Source organism: Prionailurus bengalensis, chromosome C1 (assembly GCF_016509475.1).
Source record: "Prionailurus bengalensis isolate Pbe53 chromosome C1, Fcat_Pben_1.1_paternal_pri, whole genome shotgun sequence".
Taxonomy (NCBI): domain Eukaryota; kingdom Metazoa; phylum Chordata; class Mammalia; order Carnivora; family Felidae; genus Prionailurus; species Prionailurus bengalensis.
In genome coordinates this window covers 97,738,698-97,754,638 of record NC_057345.1, presented here as the reverse complement: position 1 = coordinate 97,754,638, position 15,941 = coordinate 97,738,698, and the positions used below count along the sequence as shown (strand labels likewise).

At 36.4% G+C, this 15,941-nt stretch overlaps 1 protein-coding gene across 7 annotated transcripts in view; it reads right to left on the bottom strand.

Annotated features, from left to right (window-relative positions):
- The window catches only part of HIPK1 (homeodomain interacting protein kinase 1), a 51,833-nt gene that overhangs the window by 15,110 nt on the left and 20,782 nt on the right, over positions 1-15,941 (bottom strand). For all 7 annotated transcript variants that reach the window (XM_043575893.1, XM_043575892.1, XM_043575895.1 and 4 more), the window contains exons 4-8: positions 7,299-7,418; positions 6,406-6,492; positions 5,527-5,711; positions 5,046-5,208; positions 3,888-4,113 (exon numbers count right to left, since the gene is read on the bottom strand). In XM_043575893.1, coding sequence (XP_043431828.1) covers positions 3,888-4,113; positions 5,046-5,208; positions 5,527-5,711; positions 6,406-6,492; positions 7,299-7,418 — 781 coding nt within the window. The remainder of the gene's footprint in view (positions 1-3,887; positions 4,114-5,045; positions 5,209-5,526; positions 5,712-6,405; positions 6,493-7,298; positions 7,419-15,941) is intronic.

The following is a 15,941-nucleotide window of genomic DNA, read 5'->3' as shown; positions in this document are numbered from 1 at the left end:
GGTTTAACGGAACTCTAAAATTATTTTTTACCTTCCAACACTTATAATACTCATCCTATTCCCATTAACAGCATAGGCAAAAGCAAACAAAAAACCTATACTTAAGTTGCATTCACCTTTTAATTCATTGGGGAAGGGAAAAAACTTGGGTTTTTTAAATGTAATTTATTAAAAGCAACGACTTGAATATAATTTTAACTTTTGCTTAATTATGACTCTTAGTTAAGAAAAAATACAAAAAGCTCAAAAATTTATCACCTGAGTTATGAGTTACCCTTTGAAGATGTTTTACCTTACTCCTCAGAAAATATAACCCAGTTAACAAGTTACTTACACATTTTATCTTTAACTGGTATGTGGACTGAAGAAATTATAACCCAGGATAAAAAATATTAAAAAGGAGTCATTTTGGTTTACAGAAACACTTTTTTCTACTTATTTTAGAAATCTACTTTTGCTATTGACAGCTTTTTAGTAAGGCTCTTCTGCAACTAACTATGGAGAGGTAAGAAAATTAAGAACTTTTTGCTGCCTTTAAAACAGTGACCGTGTCTATCTTTTTATTCATTATGCTCTGAGCACAAATGTTGAATAAATCTTTCCTACAAATCAGAATTTCTCATTCAGAAGCAAAGATATTTCTCCTTCTTGTCAAGCGTTGAGAAGAGACACTTCAACTTCCTTTTAAACCTGCCCTATCTGCCTGGGTGGCTCAGTCGGTTAAGTGTCTGACTCCAGCTCTGGTTATGATCTCACAGTTTGTGAGTTCCAGCCCCATGCAGTGTCGGGCTCTGTGCTGACAGCTCAGAGCCTGGAGCCTGCTTCGGAATCCGTGTCTCCCTCTCTCTCTGTTCTTCCCAGCTCACGTTCTGTCTCTCTCTCCTTCAAAAATAAATACAAATTAAAAAAAAAAAAAGCTTTTTAAACCTGCCCTACCAAAACCCTCAATGTGGAGAATTTAAGTTTCTATTACCCACTAATGGAAGTTTCTCTAATTCACTAATTCCTGCATTTTTGTTAAGTGGGGACACAAACATGTTATTTTAATTAGAGATCTTCTTCAGTGACATTTTCTAACCCATCGCTAATTTCTCTCAACATTGTTACGGAGATGCCAAATAAGCATAACTCCTAAACTCTAACACTGTAGGTTTTCAGCAAGTCTTCTAATTTTCTATTTCAGTGACTTACAAGTATTTTAGAAGATCTCATTCTGGAAAACACAATCCAGGAATACACAAAGTAAGAGAGACAAGTCAAATCAGAATTAAAACACTCTTAACAATAACTTTTTTTTAAAAGTGCTTCTTACATAAAAATAAAAGGTAACAAATCCAGATACCCACATAAAAAAATCTGCCAGCCATTCTTCATAAGGCTATGCTATCTAATAGGAAAACTAAGCAACATCAAAATTCTTGTCTAAATTCCCACAACACTACAAGACAACATTATTGTCACAGACCTCCTACAACTGGGCAGGAACAAAGGAGGTAAAATTTAGGAAGAAATGTTCATGACAGAAGTTCACCTAAGGAGTCCCAGAATAATGAAGTAAAAGGGGACAAAATTACAGAATAATAGTTACCACTGAGCAAAACGTAGATCTATTTTGGGCAATCAGAATAGTACAGAAAGTAATATTTATAGTACTGACCTACAAATGTAACTAAATAAGTAACAGATTGCTATTGTAATTTAGGCTAAACCACAGCAGTTAAGCTAGTTTAAAACTAGCTTCTTCAGGAAACTACAAGTGGAAACAACCAATTACTAAAAGTAACACTTTTGGAAGGTTCTCCCTGAACCCTGAACTAAGAAATGATTAAAGTTTTGATTTGTTTTGTTTTGTTTTGTTTTTGATGAATACAACTTGTTAAATAAAAATCCATGGAAAGTATGGGAGGAAGAATAAAACTGTCTAATTGATGAGGGTCTATTTTTCTCTAAGTATAGCATCTTCTAACAGAGCAGATGGTAAAAGAAAAGGAGGCAACCTGGAATATAGGACTGCTGGGCAGAATCCAGCATACGGCTGTGGGTGCAAATCAACTGACAACTCTTAACAGCAGAGTTTAAATACTGAGAGGTGGTACAGAATACTTCAAAATGCATAAGCTACCCCACCACCTGGGTTCAAACCCCAGGTGCATAACCCCACCGCCTGGGTTCAAATTGCAATTCCACCACTAACTAGTTATTAAGTCTTTAGGCAGATGAGAGAATCATGCTCAATTTGCTCATGTATAATCGGACATAATGACACTGGGTCACTTCCTAGGGTTGTTTGTGAGGGTGAATTAAATACATGTAGAAGCAGTCAGAACATTATGTGGCATGTAGTAGTATGTATCAACTATCATCATCCTCATTACCTTAATTTAAAAACCCTTTGATTTGGAAATTTTACAATTTGCTCTACCTAGCTCCTCAGATTATTTAGACTTCCTAAGGAGAAAAAAATTTCCAAAGCTTATACTTACCTAATTACATCAAAAGTAGTTATACCACTTCTCCCCTCCATACCCAGTTTATATTTCATTTTGTTAAAGGAACTAAGAAGTTCTGCCTCATGTCATAAATATCATCTGAGAAGCAGCAGAAAACTTCAAAGTCCCACATCTGAAAACTGTTCCCATGAGATTCACTTTGGAAAAGATGAGGGGGAGGAATGTGGCTAGTTTGCTAAATTCAGTAGAAGAATCACTCAACATATGACAACCCAAAGTATAGAATTTACTACTATGCAGCATACACAGAAAATAATTTGGTAAGTTAGGCTAAATTTGCATTTACGGGTTTTGAATCTGCTCCTCCGCTCTCCCTGTGGTTTCTCCCTGGTTTACATCGCTATCGCTCTCCTGTCCTCCCGGTAATCTCTCAGTCTCCCCTATCCCCTCTTTTCCTTCTGCTTGCTCCGACTCTGTCAGAAACCAAACAAACAAGAGAGTCACAGTCAATAAGGAAGTGAAGTAAAAAGATAAAAATGCTTTTATGTAAAGTGCTATAAGAAGCCTGAATCCTGGTTTATTTCCACAGGGTATAAACCTGACTTTCTGACTTTCTGTTGGGAAAATCAAGTGTGTCGTCAGAAAATATCCCTAACATAATGTGCCCTTTTAAATGGTTCAGCAGATCAATAAACACATTTCCCATATTTCAGGAAAAAAGGAACTGGACAGACTGAATTACAGAACAATGAAAAAAATGAGGAAGGATAGGAATGTGAAAATTTAAATCTTATTGCAACACATGGGGTCAGAGCCTCCCTCTTCAGCTATTCTGTTCCTCTGTTGGTAGGAGTTTGCAGGAACAGTATGATTCATAAGCTGAAGCAGATAATCTTAATGCATTCCCCACACAAGTACTTCAACTTGTAGAATTTTTCAGTTCAGTAAATAATGGTCTTTATTTCTGAATGTAACTCACAAGGTTTCTGCATTCTTAAACATAATTTTTACATTTTAGAATAAAATTATATTTTACTTGGAAGGCTAATTTTATTTAACAATGGAATGATATAGGAAACAAGATTCAACAGAACTTCTGTTTACAACAAATTTCTTCACGCTTAATATTTCCTGCATATTGAGAGATACATGCTTATACAAGATATAGGACATTGGTAGAAGGTCTCAATGGGCAAGAAATTGATATCAGGGCAGTTCAAATAAGAAAATGTTAACTGAACTCCCGTAATGTGTCAGACAGTACCAAAGTCAGATAAATAATCAATGTAAAAAGGGTAAATACACTTTGTTAATTTCAGTTATCTTCACAGTCAGAGTTTACACCTGTCAGAAATCAAAACTAAACAACTAGATACCCAATAAGGAACTGTCTACAGCAAGATCTGTGGGTTTGATATAACAGTTTCCCCCACTTACTTTGAAAAGCAGGTGGACATACTATAAATGTTTGTTGGAACGGATCTGTCTGAGTGCAAATTTGGGTGGTTCCAGGCTGCAAGGAAACACCCTGCTGGGCAACTCCAGGAACTGGCGCTGCAGATGATGGGTACAAAGCCGACTGGTAGTTTAGCAGTGAGACATCCGAGTTAGCCAGAGAAAGAGTAGCAGCTGCTGCAGTAGAACTGGAAGCTAGAACACTGGCCTGAAAACAAAAGGATTACAGTTGTATACTGGTATAAAATGGAAATAACAATATTTTTACACGTGCAGAATCTGCCCAGAAAAACTTAAAACAAAGTTTTAAATGTAATATTAACTGTCTTTGAAATAACTCTCTGCTCAAGAAAATTTCCCAATCTCTAAATTTAAGGCATATTGTAAGGTTGAAGAAGAAAACAAAGATTAAAAAAATGGTCCTGTACCAACTGAGGTTGTATAAACCCTTATCTCTTCTTTCTGTGCAAAAAGTTGCTGGATGTGAGATACCACCAAATCTCATTTTAAAAGTAGATCTAGCTAAGAAATTAGGAAGCTTACGCCTTCAATAACAAACAAATGTAAGTATCACCGTTTGGCAAACGAATGCAAAACCACTCTTAAAGTTAATTATTGGAAACACCAAACTGAACTCATAGAAACAGTGAGTAGATTGGTGATTGCTAGGAACAGGGTAGCAGGTGGGAGAGAAAATGGGTGAAAGGTCAAAGGGTACAAAACTTGCAATTACAAGATGATTAAGTTCTGAGGATCTGGATCTGATGTACAGCATCAAAAAATTATTGGAAACACCCTTCAATACATGTAACAAGACATATAAAACCTTTCCAACAGAGAGAAAGAGTGTCATCTGGCTAAAGTCAGTACAACTAACAGCAGTAAGTAGTACAATAGCTAGGGTCCATTTATGGGACAACCTGAGACTATGAGGGCCTAGATTAGGCCTGTGTATCTAATTTTTGGCAACGCATGACTGGTAGGTATTATCAGTCTACCCTGTCTTCCATCACTTTTGCCAAGTAGAAATTTGTAAGAAGCAACAAGATCACCAAAGCAAAGATTGGTTTATCTCAACCTGTACTGTTACTAGTTTCTACCCTTCTTAGGTTTGAGTTTCCAAAATCATTTATTAAGTACCTGATTGTGCACTGTGTTAAGCTGGTTGCTGAAGCTCATGGTTAGATTTGTGCTTGTATTTGGGGCAACGTGTGTAGTGAAGGGACTCTTGATCTGACTCACTGTATCATACATGTGAACCCTCCGCTTGCAGATCTCCATGTTCTGAAAACAAGACTTAACACTGAAAAAGAGATTAAAGATTCAGTAAAATGAATGCTGAGATTTAAACAGATAACAAACAACTCAAGATGAATGTGGATCAACATTTTTACCCAAGTATATTTAGATAAAATGAATCAAGAGTTTTTATAACCATAAAGAGAAAAAAACCATACATCTTATTTTTAATCTCATGATTTTTCAATGAGAAAGGAAAGCATCAGTGAGCCAAACATGCAAGTACCAGGAGTGCCACTCACATGTGACCACTCCATTTAAGCTGTAAGATGGTAACTCAACACAGAACCACATCATGGCAAGTACCCCAGACCATACTCACTGATTGCTATGTGGGAAATCCAGAAGGTGAGTCATTGTCACAAACTGATGGTTAAGAGTTTTCAGAGGAGTAATCCTCTTATCTGCATCAATTGTTAGCATTTTTTTTAGCAGATCAATGTATTCTCTTCGATCCGCCTTCTCTGCCAACATGTCTGTTCCCTCTAGGTCTGTGGACATATTCACCTTCGAAGGAAAATTTAGAAACATTATACTTCATCACTTAATCTTGAATGCTGACACTAAACATCTGCATGACAGATTAGATAGACAGATACAGATCTAGGAGAAAAACCTGAGGAAATCCTTTTTATTATAGTATAATCATTTTCACAAGTGGAAGCTCTTCTTATGCAGTCTAATTAAAATCTTCAATTTGGTAGCGTTTGAGTTTGTTGGTAGAATAAAGCTGAATGAAGTCTTTTCATTCAAAATTTGGACAAGTTAACAAAAGCAATTATTATTACTTAAATATATAAGTTTCTATTGTTGAAAAAATTAAATAACACAGTAAGTATAAAGTGTTTAAACAGAATTTGGAACATAAGAAGCACTCAACAAATGTTAGCTCTTATGTAAGTATGTATTTAACAGAGAAAATAGGAAAGAAACCTTCAGAAACGGTATTTCAAAATACTGACAAGCAACAAGACCAGTTAAAGCAAAAGCAAAGGAGAAATAATTTTAAAAGTGTCCTTGGTTAAAATTCAATGTTCTTTTAATACATGGCAGAATATTAATGAACTTTTTTCTCTAAAAAATGAAAACATACTAGAAGATAACAGATTGAATCTATCTTTAATATAATTAATCAACAGAAGTGTGTCTCTGATTAAAGAGATACATAAATGTCTGGCTTCCTGAAATTTTCTATACTCACCTGAGCCATGTCATCTAAACAATTAAAAATGTACTTTCGAGCTTCTTTTGATTTGATTCCAGTCTCCAATTCATGTTCTTCCGGTGTCTATAAAATAGATTTTTTTTAATTCCATCCATATACCACTCTCACATTTTGTTCTAAATTAAAACCAGAATACAAAGAGACAAGTATCTATCGTCACCCTGCCAACCAGAGATGGCAAACATGGAAGTAATTTACAACCAGAAAATCTTCTTGTGGACAGATGGCACCTGGATACCTGACTACCCCTTCAACAGTGCTAAATTAAATGTGGAAACAATGACGTAGCACCGCTCCTGAGGGGTGTCATAGAAGCCACATTATCATTTTTCCCTTAAAGCTACATTCAAATGAAATTATTTCAAATGCTAACTATTTAACAGACTCAGAGGGAGACTCACAGGGTTACACAAATTACTCAAGAGATCTCTCAAGTTAAAGGAATAGGGTCAGAAGTAAAAAACAGGTATTTGGATCAAGAAAATATGTAAGGCCTTAATGTGGGGAGTTAGAAAATTATGTTTTCTCACATCCATTGAGAATTCTCCAAAAAACAGTCATTGCTAGGTTACTCTAGCTCTTCCTGTGACTCAATAGGAAGCACTATTCTCTATACTCCCTTCTCAGCTGCTGGTTCACATTTGCAAAATAACCTTAGACAAGTGAACAGGCGTTCAGTTTATTTTTTAACTAAGGATCGGATCAAATGTGTACAGTGAAATAATTTTTTCCAAGTACTTCCTCCTGTAAACATACATTCCCATCACGACCACCACCACCCCATTTCCCTCCTCCACCTCAAGAATTTAATAACTAAAAAGTTGGGAGTAAGGAGTACAGGAATGAGTAGTATAGTAGAGGAGACAGACCTTCAGCCTCCACAGCGGATACCCCAAATTTGGATCTCTGTTGAAAAACCTGGTTGTTTTTGTCCCAGCACTGAGAAGATATTCAGCGGGCAGGCCTTGTGTTTGTGAAATATAACGAATCTGAAACATCAAAATCATTAAAACATTGATTTAGAGTGGAAAGGGGAAATATTAAAAACTTTTACACAAAGACATTACTGCTCTAGCCAAGTCAATACAAATGAAATTCATCTGTAAATACATAAATATGCTAACCCACTCACAGGTTAATTCCCAAATATTTATTCAGTTATTGCCACGTTACTTACTATATGTCACTTAGCAGGAAAATTCCATTTTGAAAATTTTGTTTGTAACCATTTTTGCTTTTTTTTTTTAAGTTCACTTATTTATTTTGAGAGAGACAGCACGAGTGGGGGAGGGGCAGAGAGTGAGGGAGAGAGAATCCCAAGCAGGCTCTGTGCTGCCAGCGCAGAGCCCGACGCGGGGCTCGAACCCACAAAACTGTGAGATCATGACCTGAGCCAAAACCAAGAGTCAGATGCTTAACTGAGCCACCCAGGTACCCCACCATTTTCGCTTCCTTGTTGACTTCTGATACAAAGTTCAGAAAACATCAGGAGATTTCTAGGACAGAAGAGAATAATTTTCAACAAACTATTCAATGGATCACCCACCAGGAGTTTTTTTTGTTTTCTTTGTTGATACATTATCAAATTTAAAAGATTTGGAAAACATTTTTATAAATGTCTTTCTTGGCTACTCTAGCTCCTGTCAATTGTCCCTATTCTAAACTGCCATAGAACTTCTCTCTCACACCATAAACTTAGATACTTCATTTAGCTTGTCTATCCCTACATCACTAGAGGGCAGGCACTGTGGTCACTCAATCAACATTTACTGAACACCTACTATGAACAAGGCTGGCAGTTCTCAAAGTCTTGTCTGGAGACCCCTGAGGGTCCCTAAGATCCTTTCAGGGAGTCCATGAAGCAAAAACTATTTTTAAAATAATACTAAGAAGTTATCTGCCTTTCATTCCCTTCTTACGGGTATAGAGATTTCTAGAAGGATGTGTCATTGCTCCAATGGTTAATGAAACGTGCTTGTATATACTTATGTTTTTAAAATTTCCCAGTTTTATTGTTCATATTTGTTTGCTTGCACAATTGTCATGACTCAAGAAAGCAACAGAAGAGATGATTTGCTTTTCTCTTCACTACTGAGAGTGTTACAACAGGCAATTTTTTTTTTTTACCACCTCTTCCATATTTGAATGGCTATACTTAAGATGAAATTAGAAAAGTGTAAGCAAGGAAATAAATCTTACTTCCCACCACTCCTTCTAAAACTCTTCAGTTTTAATTTCTACTGTACTATATACTAGTAGATATAAACTACACAGAGCTCTTGGAGATCCTCGCCAATTTTTTAACAGTGTGAAGCACAGGTCAGCAAACTATGGCCTATATGCCAAATCTGGCCTACCTATCAGAAAACAGCAGGATACTACTCTTAAATCTGTGGGAACTATGTAATGGGAAGCTAATACAGCATTAGCAAAACAGGAAAAAAAAACTTTTTAATGTAGATAAGAACATTTAAAAAAATTTTTTAATGTTTATTTATTCTTTTTTTTTAACGTTTTTATTTATTTTTGAGACAGAGAGAGACAGAGCATGAAGGGGGGAGGGGCAGAGAGAGAAGGAGACACAGAATCAGAAGCAGGCTCCAGGCTCTGAGCTGTCAGCACAGAGCCCGACGCGGGGCTCGAACTCACGGACCGTGAGATCGTGACCTGAGCTGAAGTCGGACGCTCAACCGACTGCGCCACCCAGGCGCCCCTAATGTTTATTTATTCTTGAGAGACAGAGTGCGAGCAGGGGAGGGGCAAAGAGAGACGGAGACACAGAATCTGAAGCAGGCTCCAGGCTCTGAGCCATCAGCACAGAGCCTGACACTGGGCTTGAACTCATGGACCGTGAGATCATGACCTGAGCTGAAGTCAGACGCTTAACTGACTGAGCCACTCAGGTGCCCCAAAGACATTTTAAATGTGAACTTCTTTTGCATACAAAAAGGATGAAAATTTTTTTTTAAATCCAGGATAAAATCTATGCAATAAAATACTACACAGACATTTAAAACGAACAAAGAAGTACAGTTATTGACCTATAAAGATATTTTACAATGTAAGTAGAAAAAGCAGATTACAAATGAAATAATCTCACTTTTTAAAAAAATTATTACATTTCACTGATTCTAAGAGGCGTATTTTTTTACACTAACATCTCTGAAATGAAGATATATCTTACAACTGATAATTATCATGGTTTAATTGGCAGCATTCTTTCTTAGAGGTACAGAAAAATGTGTATATTTCAATCAACAGTGTCTTAGATATGACCAAATAGATATGCTCCTCTATATCCATAAGTTTATTATGTAGAATAGAATTATATATAGCACATATATTCATTCATTCTTTTAGTAAGTACTTATTGAGCCAGGCATCGGTGATTTTAAAAACAGACAGTTCCTGCTCTCATAGACCTTGCAGTCAAGTGAGGGAGACAGACACCGAATATTCAAACTTCCAGTTTGAATTGGCATTCTGAAAAAAAGAAATAGACTTCTATAAAAATAACATCACAAAGGAACCTGAGTTAGATGGAGGACTGGTGAGGAAAAGCTCCTTGAGAAAGTAACACTTGAGCTAATAAATGAGTAGACACTGACTAGATGAAATGAATGGGTGGCACAGAAATTCCAGACTATGAGAACAGTATGTACATGGGCATGTGCTAGAAAAAAGCATATTCTTAACCAGTACTGAAATGGTGCCGCTGGTGCTGGAGCACGAAAAGCAAGGAGAAATGGTGTAAGATCAATCTAGAGAAGGAGAGAGAAAGGGGAAAGATAACCCATGTAGGGGTTCAGAGGCCATATGAAGGATTCAGCCCTTTATTCTAAAAGTATAAAAACCCACTGAAGAGCAGGGAGGTAGCATGATCAAATGTGTTTTGTAAAAATCCTTTGTAAAAAAACTGGAGAGAGGTCAGAATAAAGGGAGATTGTCTAGTAACCCAGGCAAGTTAACAAGACAGCCTAGAGTAGGGTAGTAGCAATGGGAGGAGGGATCTCAATCATATTATACAATTATATATTTACATATTATGCATTTATGTATGTATTGTATATATAAAATCATTAAAAATATTTTTAATGTTTATTTACTTTTGAGAGAGAGAGAGACAGAGCATGAGAGAGTAAGGGGCAGAGAGAGGCACACACAGAATCCAAAGCAGGCCCCAGGCTCTGAGCTGTTAGCAGAGCCCAACGCTGGCCTCGAACTCATGGATTGCAAGATCATGACCTGAGCCAAAGTTGGACGCTTAACTGACTGAGTCACCCAGGTGCTCCTAAAAGTATTATATAATTGTTTACTTAATATCTCTCATCATCAAATTATAGCTTCCATGAGGACAAGGACAATGTTTTATGCAGCACTGTATCCCCAGTGTCCAAAGTAGGTAATCCATAAATACATGATGAAAATCAACAAATTATACATTTAAACACAAAATATGCCAAATCCTAATAGTGTTACCTCTGAAGGGTGGAACTACTAGAGATTGAAAGTTTTATCTCCTGGCCTACCGCATCTTTTCTATTTTTTCTATAGTAATGCACTTAAACACTAAAAATATTTTAAAACATTAATATTACAGGGGAGGCTGGGTGGCTCAGTCGGTTAAGCATCTGACCTTGGCTCAGGTCATAATCTCATGGTCTGTGGGTTCGAGCCTGGCATCAGGCTTTGTGCTGACAGCTCAGAACCTGAGGCCTGTTTTGGATTCTGTGTCTCCCTCTCTCTCTGCCCCTCCCCTGCTCACACTCTGTCTCTCTCTCTCTCTCAAAAATAAATAAACATTAAAAAAAAAAATTTTAATGTTAGTATTACAGAATTAAATTAAGTGAAAGTAGAATGGGAAGCTATCATCCAGATATTACTTTTCATATAGCTTATAATACAGCAAAAACAAGTCTTACATTTATACAAGCAAAAAGTATTACTGTCATTTGTTATTTTATTTTATTTTTATTTATTTATTTTTAATTTTTTTTTTTTTTTAATTTACATCCAAATTAGTTAGCACATAGTGCAACAATTATTTCAGGAGTAGATTCCTTAGTGCTCCTTACCCATTTAGCCCATCCCCCCTCCCACACCCCCTCCAGTAACCCTCAGTTTGTTCTCCATATTTATGAGTCTCTTATGCTTTGTCCCCCTCCCTGTTTTTATATTATTTTTGTTTCCCTTCCCTTATGTTCATCTGTTTTGTCTCTTAAAGTCCTCACATGAGTGAAGTCATGATTTGTGTCTCTCTCTGACTGGCTAATTTCACTTAGCACAATACCCTCCAGTTCCATCCACATAGTTGCAAATGGCAAGATTTCATTCTTTTTGATTGCCAAGTAATACTCCAGTGTGTGTGTGTGTGTGTGTGTGTGTGTGTGTGTGTGTGTGTGTGTATGTATATATATATACCACATCTTCTTTATCCATGGATGGACATTTGGGCTCTTTTCATACTTTGGCTATTGTCAATAGTGCTGCTATAAACAATGGGGTGCATATGTCCCTTCAAAACAGCACACCTGTATCCCTTGGACAAATACCCATTAGTGCAATTGCTGGGTTGTAGGGTAGTTCTATTTTTAGTTTTTTGAGGAACCTCCATATTAGAGTGGCTGCACCAGCTTGCATTCCCATGTCATTTGTTATCTTAATTAAAATGTTTCCAACAAATTTGAAGCTATTAACTAATTAATATTTAAAGACTCACAAACATTTGCTATATAATCTCAGCTCTAGTATTTATGAAAAATCCACAGTGGATATCATACTTATAGTGAAAGACTACTTTCCCCCTAAAACTTAGAACAAGGCAAGGATGTCAGCTCTTACACTTCTATTCAACACTATATTAGTGGTTCATTGCAAAGGAATTAGGCAAGAAAAGAAAAAAAGGAATCCAGATTGGAAAGGAAGATGTAAAATTACTTTTATTTGTAGTTGGCATGATCTATAGTTAGAAAATTGTAAGGAATCCATCAAAACTATTAGAACTAGAGTTCTATCAGAAAACTACTAGAGGAGTGCCTGGCTGACTCAGTCAGTAGAGCATACAGTTCTTGATCTTGGGGTCGTGAGTTCAAGCCACATGTTGGGTATAGAGATTACTTAATAAAAATAATAATAAATAACCTTTAAAAAGAAAAACAAAGAAAGAAAATTACTAGTAATAGAGTTCAACAAGGTTGCAGAATACAAGATCAATTACAAAACTCATTGTATTTCTATACGTTAGAAACAATCTGAAAATAAAATTAAGAAAATAATTCCATTCACCACAGCCAACAAAACAACAACAAAAAACCCCAGAATACTTAGAAATAAAAGAAATGTAGGGGTGCCTGGGTGGCTTAGCTGGTTAAGTGTCCAACTCTTGATTTTGGCTCAGGAAATGATCTCACAGTTTGTGGGATCAAGCCCCAAGTCAGGCTCTGTGTGCTGACAACAAAGAGCCTGCCTGGGATTCTCTCTCTCCCTCTCTCTTTCTCTGTCCCTCCCCTGCTCACCCAGATGTGTGCGCACTTTCTCTCTCTCAAAATAAATCAACATAAAAAAAAAGAAATGTAAAACCTATATTCTGAAAATTACAAAAAGCTGCCAAAGAAAACCTAAAAAAAATCTGGTCACATTTATGGATCAGAAGACAGTATTGTTAAGATGCTGATACTTTCCAGAAATTCAATGCACTCACTACTAAAACAAAAACAAAAACAAAAACAAAAAAACAAGAAAAAATAAAAAACAAGAAAAAACCCAATGACTTTTTTTGCAGGAAAAAAATTTCTAAAATTCATATGGAATCACGAGGGACCCCAAATAGCCAAAACAATCTTAAAAAAGAACAAAGTTAGAGGCTTCACACTCCCTGGTTTCAAAACCGACTACAAAGCTATAGTAACCAAAACAACGTGGTACCAGCATAAAGACAGATATAAGATACATATCAATGGAACAGAATTGACAGTCCAGAAATAAATCATTGTATTTATGGTCAACTGAGTTTTGATAAGGATGCTAAGACCTAGCTAAGATCTTAGCTTTCTCTGCTAAGATCTAGCAGAGAAAGAAGTCTTGTAGCAAATGGTGCTGGAAAAACTGAATATCCACATGCAAAATACTGAAAGTGAACCCTTGCTTTATTCTATGTTGAAAAATCAACTTAAAATGGCTCAAACATCTAAATGCAAGAGACAAAACTATACCTCTCAGAAGAAAACACAGGAGAAATCTTCATGACTTTGAATTTAGTAATAATTTCTTGGATATGATATCACAAGTACAAGTAACAAAAGGAAGAACAAACTGGTCTTCATCAAAATTAAAAACTTTTGTGCAAACAATGCTATCAACTTAGTGAAAAGGCAACTCCAAGGAATGAGAGAAAAGTTTTGCAAATTATATATCTAATTAGGGATCAATACCCAGAATATGTAAAAACTCCTACAACTCAACAACAATAAACAGCCCAATTCAAAAATGGGCAATGGACTTAAGTAAACTTCTCTAGAGGAGATAAACCAGGTATCCCCTGGGGCGCACTTGAGTGAGGGAAGGGCAAAGAGAGAAGAGAATCAATCCCCAGTGGGCTCTGTGCGGTCACTTCACATCCATAAGGATGGCTGCTATCTTTAAAAAAAAAAAAGAAAAGAAAAGAAAAGAAAAAAGTAAAATAACCAGTGTTGGCAAGGATGTAGAGAAATTGAAACCCCTGTGTATTGCTGGTAGGAATGCAAAATGATATGACTGCTGTGGAAAACAGTTTGTTTAATCATAAAATTTCCAGATAACCCAGTAATTCACTTCTTGCTATATATCCCTCAAAAACTGAAAATAGGAACTTAAACATCTGTATGCCAGTGTTCATAGCACCATTATTCACAATAGCCAAAAGATGATAACTCAATATCCATCAAAACATAAATGGATAAACAAAATGTGATGAACATATATACAACGGAACATTATTCAGCCATAAAAAGTAACGGCATTCTGATACACACTACAGCACGGATGAAAACATGTTAATAAAGAAGCCCATCACAAAAAAACTACACATTGTGTGTAATAAATATGATAAATTACAATAGGCAAGTCTATAGAGACAGAAAGTAGATTAGTGGTGGCCAGGGGCAAGAGAGGGTACAGGTTAGGGGAGAATGGGCATTGACTGCTAATTAGGTGCAGGGTTTCATTACAGAGGGATGAAAATGTTCTAAAACTGGTTATGGGGATGGTTCACAACCCTGTGAACATACTAAAAATCACTGAGTTGTACACTTTAAATGACTGACTTACATGGTATACAAAGTATATCTCAATAAAGTTGTTTTAAAGAAACTTGGCTGGAAGAACAGAGATCCTGCCACAGAAATCTTTTTGTATAACCAGAGATGCATCAGGATAACCTATCCCCAATCCTGCTCTAAAACAGCATATCCCATTTATTCAACATGGGAAAAATGACTTCCTCCTACCACCCACAGTTTCACATCTATGCACACTGGGCAAAAATCCTCAAAACTACCAGTTCATCTCTTTATTTTAAAAAGCCTCAGGCATACCTTAGCTTTTAAATCTAATTTTAGTTGGTTCTACTTCCTAGGAAAATTTACAGTACCAATCTGTTTACTAAAGTTGAAGGCTGGCCTAGGGATGGCACTTTCATGACTGTGATTGCTCAGAGTAAGGTTTCTTAACTAGGGATCCATGAATCTCCTAAATTTGTACTCAAAATACCATACGCAAATTTTTCTGAGAAGACTCACATCCCTAACTTCATCGGATTCGCAAAAAGGAGAATCAATAGTTTAGTTCAACCAACTGTGTTTTTGCCTCAATCTCCTTCACACTTTTTTATTGTAAAATAAGAAAGCTGGCTTCTTTCTCACAAGGTACAAGAGAGATTAAATTTCAAAGTTCAATGTAACTAGTTACATATCACATGAGTAATTCATTTTTTATGTTTCAATCAAAGACGTGCCCAGAGTGTCAAATTTTTGGAAGGTGAATCTAAAATGGATCAAGGAATCAAAATTCTAGGTTGAATAGGGAAAAACACTGTTTTATTCTTTTTTCCTTTTAATAATTCCAGATAACCGTTTATTTCTTTAAAAACAATAAACAAGGGCGCCTGGATGGCTCAGTCAGTTAAGCACCAGACTTCGGCTCAGGTCGTGATCTCGCGGTTCATGGGTTCAGGCCCTGCGTTGGGCTCTGTGCTGACAGCTCAGAGCCCGGAGCCTGCTTCAGATCCTGTGTCTCCCTCTCTCTCTGCCCCTCCCCTGCTCGCACTCGGTTTCTCTCTCCTTTTCTCAAAAATAAATAAACATTAAAAAAAAATTTAAAAACAAAAAATTAAAAAGCCTCATGTACTTACTATGTGCCAGACACAGACCAGAAGCTGAGGATATACTAGTGGGATGAAACAGTCTATGCCCTCAAAGAGCTTACAGCATAGTGGTTAGAACCATTTTTATTAAAAGAACAAGAAATAAGAATTTACA